At 40.6% G+C, this 6,870-nt stretch overlaps 1 protein-coding gene across 1 annotated transcript; it reads right to left on the bottom strand.

The window, feature by feature from the left end:
• Positions 1-2,690: 2,690 nt before the first annotated feature.
• Positions 2,691-5,355, bottom strand: LOC147425223 (uncharacterized protein At4g15970-like). Its single transcript, XM_086500197.1, has 3 exons — positions 5,154-5,355; positions 4,242-4,598; positions 2,691-3,847 (listed from the first exon to the last, which is right to left on the bottom strand). Exons 1-3 carry the CDS (start codon positions 5,286-5,288, stop codon positions 3,332-3,334), a joined length of 1,008 nt encoding a protein of 335 aa, XP_086356323.1. The 5' UTR covers positions 5,289-5,355; the 3' UTR covers positions 2,691-3,331.
• Positions 5,356-6,870: the final 1,515 nt, after the last annotated feature.

Here is a 6,870-nt window from a genome sequence, read left to right as displayed (position 1 = left end):
ACATAGTGGAGACCATCCTGAAAGAGTACCAGCCTGCTCCGGGTTCTTCCGTTGTTTCGGCACGGTGGATCTATATGCTTTGTGAGACACAGACACGCTTCTGTGTCTCTTTTCTGTACAAACAGTTAGTGTTCAGACAATTATTGTTTCTCTTATGGTTATGATTATTGTCATTGTCATTGTATAGACAGTTATTGTTTCTCTTTTTGGTTATGCTTATGGTTATTGTTAATTTTGTTTATGGTTATGGTTATCTGCATTATGGTTTTGATCAAAGTGATTATAGCCGGTTATGGTTTTAAGTTATGGTTATGCTTTTAAGTTATGGTTATGGTTCGTTATGGTTATGCTTTTAAGTTATGGTTATGCTTTTAAGTTATGGCTATGCTTTTCAGTTAGTACGATTGTCTTTCATTGGCCTTAAATCTCATGTGAGATCCTACATGGATAGCATGTAGGAGGCGTATACATGATATGGTTTTTTTTATAAAAGTTTATGTAAAAACAAAGGAAACTCTGCCGAAATTTCTGCGTGCGGGAGCATGGTTGATATTTTGGTGCCGCTCGCTTTCTTGGGCAGAGGGCAGGAAGTCTGGCTGTGGCTGTGGCTGTGGCTGTGTCCATCTTTTAACTGGGCACAGGCCAGGCTACCTGCCCTCTGCCCAAGAAAAAAAATTTCTACTATGGTCGTCGCTATGCACGTCGCTATACGCATCGCTAATAGCGACTGGTTTCACAGCGACGCGTATAGCGACGCTCATAGCGACGGGCAGCGTCGATATATGCGTCGATAACACCTTCTTTTGTGGTAGTGTGAGTATCTCTTTCTGTGTCGGTGATACTTTTGCGGTGACCCCAGACGTTATGACCAATATTGAGGAGGTGGATTTTTACCTTCTTTATTGCATTGATGACTGGGAAAACATTATTGAGAACTGTTCCTAAGTAGTGCAAGGGTTGTACTACAAGCAAGTAGATATACACAGCTTCAAGCTAGATAATAGGCAGCATGTAGTACACATACTTTTCAAACCTTGTACGTTGTATCAACATACCTATACAGCACATCCCAAAAAGAAGGAAAATGTATGTAATCGGCTCTAAAAGCTATGAAGAAATTTATAAAAGCATGCAGTTCATTATTTGACATAACATTTTGAGCTTCCATGTTTGGGACCAACTACCCACCAGTACACATTATGGTTGTAATTGAAAATACTTAAGAGGGGAGCATTTGAAAACTCGAACGGAATACTTTTTATTATGTTTGGCCTTACACACTCTTTTTAAGAAGGAATTTGAAGTTCAAAATGCATACAGTTGGTTTCCTTGTTATGTTTGTCCTTACACACTCTTCTTAAGAAGGAACTTGAAGTTCAAAATGCATACACTTGGTTTCCTTGTTTCTTAGTACTACTTGTTAGCATTGTCCAAGACATGTCTGCTATCTTTGTACATGTTAACATGCTTTCATCCATGTGGTCTATGCAATTGCTTCTGTAGCCATGTATGTGGTCCATTTGATGATGTAAATCGTTCATGTGGTGACCGTGCAATTAGAAAGATCTCTACTTTTCTTTAAGTCTCAATTTGATCATATGTTCTACTTGGGCATCTTTCCTTTGGTGCGTATATTCTTGTATATTACAATGGACATATGGTTGCATACACGGATTTTGGTCATGATCTTGTAGACACCAATGATCTTCTTGATCATCTTTTTGTATAGGTTCAAATATCAATTGTTGCTATTGCTATTGTGGAAATTCCTAGGTGGAATGTGACGATGGGTAACAACAATTGATCTTTTTGTATAGGTTCAAAGATCATCAATTGTTGCTATTGCTACTGTGGAAATTCCTTGGTGGACACAAGCAGCGTTCTTGGCTCTTGAGTACGTGACGATGTGTAACTACAATTACCCAATGCCAACCTGTAGATTAGAAGCCTCACCCCTAAACCTTGAGTGCTATACGTGACGATGTGCAACTCCAATTACCCAATGCCAACGATTAGAAGCCTCACCCCCCAAAGAAGAGCCAGTTAAGGCTTACACCGAATAGTGGATTCATGGCCTGAACCATAGTTCCACTCATGCCGCTTGAAAATTTGATACTGCCAGCCAAGAGCAAGAGAAAAGGAAATATTATAAAAGTATAAAAAGCAACAAAATCTTCTAATTTCCTCTTTGAAAAGGAATATAAAGGAATGGTGCATGGTCAGGTTAATGAATTTTCCCATGGAAGCCGAAGTTCTAAGCGAAAAAATTTTGTTTTCCTTGTAATTTAACGTGCTTTCCCTCTTGTGGTGGATGTATTCATGTCCCCATCGGTGTACTGTCTTTTGTTCTTTCAATATGATTCACTTAGTTTTGCTTTGAAAGAAAAAGTACTTGACAGGGCAGATGCAACATCAAAGGTAGAATTTCCATAAAATGTACTGGTCGCAATTCAGACCGAACGTAATAGCATGTTGGCATTGTTGGATAATAAGACTTGGACATGTACTGCCTATATGAATCCGAAGAATTGTCCATATCCACCTATAAAGCAAACTGCAGGTTAAAGAATCAATACAAGAGAGTAATGTTAATGTACTAAGATCTCAAAAGCCAGAGAGATTGTCATGGGGGGGGGGGGGGGGGGGGGGGGGGGGGGGGGTTCGAATGCACCTTGTGGCGTCATAACAGACCGGATTCTGTAGAGAATGCAATATTCTTCATGCAGCTATAAAAAATGTTTGCTCTTCCTTTCTACATACAGCAATGAAAGTCTCAATTGTGAGCAAAGATTTTTACGTCTGTATTCTTCATGTTCTTGATCATGCAGCTATAATCTGTAACTATGAAAATATGTGTTTCTTAGGTACTAGGCTGTAATCACTTCATGATGGGGGAATTCCTTTGCATAGCTTCTTCCTTGTATGGAAGAAAAGCTGGACTTACCCGAGCGAATCCCTTGGGTGTGTTTGGGAAGGAAAACATTCAATCAGGATGCCTCGCACTAGGAAGACGAATAAGCCACAGGCTGTCTAAAGCTAGAATTTTCACTTGTCCTCCGACCCACAATCATACCGCTGCATCCTCCACATAAAGGAAGACCGTCCTTACTCTCCATGAAAAGAACAGTGCACTGCTATCAGCGCGGTAAATTTTTTGTTGAATTGTCAATTTCATCCGGGGACACAGATTTCTTATCATGCCATCCCTTCAGGACTCCGCCTCAGCTAGTCTGTAGTTCAATGTATAGCAGCTTGTACTGCACCCGAGAACAAAATTTTTTTGCCATAAATCTCCTAATAAGGATTGATAATCTTCACTTCTTGTGAGTATTCAATGCAACATTTCACTGCTCTCCAGCACTTTGCTGCTCTGCAGACATGATTTCGGAGCTGACCACCTCAGTTCCTCGGATCTATTTGTTGCCAGCTGATACCGGTTCCAATCAGCAAGTATCCTGCGTAAGTCTTGTAATTTACTTTCCAGGCCAAAACAGCAATTGGCATGCATAGTAACCACCTTCTCGAGGTCATCTGAAGGCTGGCAGAAACACGAGATGTACTTTGTATCAAAAAACTGCATCTGTAAGCCAATCTCTTCCAGAGCTTTCCCCTGCTTGATCATGTTAAAGACATCCTGGTCATGCATTCCAGGAAATGCCTCTCTAGCCATAAACCAGTACTTGTAGAAGTTGACGGTCCTGGTGTTTGCCCGGGCATAGACAAAACCTCCGTTCGCCTCATTTGTCAGATTCCAGGGATCTCCCACATAATGATCACAGGCCATCAGAACATCTGCATCAGGAGATAGGTACTCAAATGGGTCTCGAAACCATAGCACATCTGCATCCTGCAAGAAGATGTGTTCATATGCATGTTAGATATGAGCAAACAAGTTGCTGTAAATTGCAAACGATAGCTTTCCCACATCCTCTATTGGCTCCCTTCCGGTTCTAACAGTAATTTGTACTCAAAATAACCATTTTTTGGTCTTATGCCACCAAGCGATGCAACCTATGACTAGATACATGACCCCTTTGTCATCACAATTTCCCAATTTCGTATTTATTGAGGTATATCTTTGATTGATGTCATGGGGAACACTATCTAATGCATCACATGTCTATGTCTAAGGGACACTCCACATCAAGCTTACCAACATGAGATAGGTAGGTATAAAACTAGCCAAACTTTGTCCCTTTCTCAAAATATCCTGACGTTAGCTATATGATGCTGAGTCGTACCGAAAAGATAAAACTGAATCCTTTCTCAAGGACCTGCCGCAAGAAATCGATCCTTGTCCACATCATTGTCAGGTAGTCAGGAGTCATGAAAAGCTTCTCTGATCTTGAGAAGTCCACTCCATCTTTCTTTAGATGAAAGCAGTGTAAATGAATGCTCAGGCACCTCTCATATGACTTTTCATCAAGGGCAACAATCAGCAGGTGATTCACAAGTCTTGTTATCTTCTTTCCCGTGCCAAAACTGTGTAAGAAGAGATCAATCATTGAGTTTGGTGTTGCCCATGCCTCATTCAGAGTGGTTATAATAACTGTTTTGTCAGGCATTGCAGTTTCCTGGAGAATTCGATCAAGATCCGCCTACATGACAGCCAGATTTTAACTTCAAATGCAATATAAATTTAGAATAAATCCAACTCAGGATTGTAAAGGCAACTATTAAAACTGAATAATTGCAGAGATTTGCATGATGTTGATGATTGCCCGTGTTTCACAGAGCAGTTGCTGCAGCATCTACAACTGCGATTTTAACCAACTTCTTTGAGAAACCAACCTTCCTATCAATCCACCAGTGGGAGTTCTTACATACACAGGCATGCACAGAGGAAGACATGGCATAATTATCTGGCAGTAAGACAGCAAGAGCTTTCGACTAACTTAATTGAGTGACGAGTGCATGTAAGATGCTGAGGAGCAAGCAATGATAACTTTGCGAAGGATCTGCGCAGTGTCTCTCTCTTCAACTCTATCGTTGACTAGGTATTGCAGTTCTCTCTCTCTCTCTCTCTCTCTCTCTCTCTCTCTCTCTCTCTCTAATCAGGTCAGATTCTAGCATTCGAGCTCATGCAGTTCGATGAGCACAGAATGACGAGCATCCAAAAAGAAGAAATTTTAGGGGTAATTAGCGAAGAGTACCTGTGGACGAAGCCAAGCCGACAAAGTGGAGATAGAGAGGGGATGAGAGGGGGGCAACAAGCAGACAGCGATCAAAGCTAAGAGGAGCAAGAAGACGGCGCAAGCGGTCAGCAGAAGTCTTCTGAGCTCCGCCATGTTCGTCTGCAGATCGCTGTGCCGCCATATTTTTGAAAAGCCATTTCTTACTATGTTTCAAGCTGTCATCGACTCCTCGCCCAAAATACAACGCAAATCTCGGTGACGCACTTCTAATTTTTTTATACTTTGCAGAAGCCACCACGTGGCAGTAGATTTAAATTTAAAAAAACATCGCTGCAATGAAAAGCTCTAATAAATTAAAATTAAAAAAAACTGCACGTGAAAAGCTACCAAGTGAATAAAATAAAAAAACAAGTGAAAGGGTCACGACGGTTTTCAAAAACAATAAGAAAGTGATAAAATTGTTTAAACTGGTATCAGTGTGTGAGAAAGGATTGCATTAGCTTAGTCTTGAGCCGATTGAAAATCAAGGCTAGCTAGCTGCAAACCATGGTAAACAAAAAATGGATGACATATTTGAGAAAGTCGTCCAAACATTTTGCAAATCTCAAAATTTTTGCTAGTATTTTTTGTTTTTTCTTTGTGAGGAAGAAACTCAACCAACAATCGCTTAATAAAAGAGACTTTCTTGAATGTTAACACTAATTGGAATCGAGGTATAAAATGTGAAGTTGTGAAATGTAAGGTGAAATAAAAAGAACTGACTAATATATGTGTGTGTGTAAAATTTATTAGAATTATGCAAGGTGAAGCTTCACTTTAGCATTCTAAAATAATTGAATCACTTTAGCATTCTAAAACAATTGAATGCAAACAAATTATATATGTTGTGTGTGTGTGTGTGTGTGTGTGTGTAAAATTTACTAAAATTATATAAGGTGAAACTTCACTTTAGCATTTTAAAACAATAGAATGCAAGAAAAGTAAAGACAAGATGTGAAATGAAAGGTAAGTCTCCATTATGGCATTGTAAACCATGAAAGACCCCCTAACCCAACCCAATACCAAGGGTTTCTTTTAGAAAGCCAAAAAGCAGTTTGCGTTGCTCGATTGCTCTCAGAGGTACTTCGATTTTCTCCACAAGCAGTTCGCAGGTTCCCCGAAGCAGCTCGGACCTTTGTGTGTGTGTGTGTGTGTGTGTGTGTGTGTGTGTGTGTGTGTGAGAGAGAGAGAGAGAGAGAGAGAGTAGGCTATGATGGATAGTACGTAGGTGATGATGGCTTTGCTCGTGCATGAGCTTTAACGGAACCATCAAACGCAGACCCTACTACCTTCTCATCCTCTGATCTATGGTGCTGGAAGTGGCAACGCCCATCTATGGTGTTGAAGCAACTCCCATCTTTGGTGTTAAGTGGCATCTATGGTACTAGCACCTTATACCTGTTCACATGAAAGCGAAGAGCCATGAAGAAAAGCCTACCTCGTCGACATGACGAGAGCATTGTTAACCCTCACGGCTCACGAACACCATATCACCTACGACGGACGTTGTATTATTTACTTGGTAGAGTCAGGTACCGGGTTTGTCGGTCCAATAAAAAAAGGGTAAGAGTGGTCGCCGATGAGAGGCACACTCCAATTGGAACATTCAAGGGATTAGTTGGCTAAGCATGGGCGTCCAAGTGTGAATGGAGTGAGCCCATATAAAAGTCAACCAAACCTAAAATTCACTCATTCT

This window comes from Adiantum capillus-veneris, chromosome 25, assembly GCF_014529385.1.
Source record: "Adiantum capillus-veneris isolate H3 chromosome 25, ASM1452938v2, whole genome shotgun sequence".
NCBI classification, from domain to species: domain Eukaryota; kingdom Viridiplantae; phylum Streptophyta; class Polypodiopsida; order Polypodiales; family Pteridaceae; genus Adiantum; species Adiantum capillus-veneris.
Note: the sequence above shows the minus strand (reverse complement) of the source record. Positions and strands in the feature narration are given on the sequence as shown.

Bases quoted from the DNA above. Each gene is read 5' to 3' on its own strand.
- LOC147425223 (XM_086500197.1), bottom strand. From the start codon at position 5,288: ATGGCGGAGCTCAGAAGACTTCTGCTGACCGCTTGCGCCGTCTTCTTG. The intron at 4,599-5,153 runs GTACTCTTCGCT...GCTGTCATGTAG, and splicing joins CGGCTTGGCTTCGTCCACAG to GCGGATCTTGATCGAATTCT. The intron at 3,848-4,241 runs GTACGACTCAGC...ATCTTCTTGCAG, and splicing joins GATTCAGTTTTATCTTTTCG to GATGCAGATGTGCTATGGTT.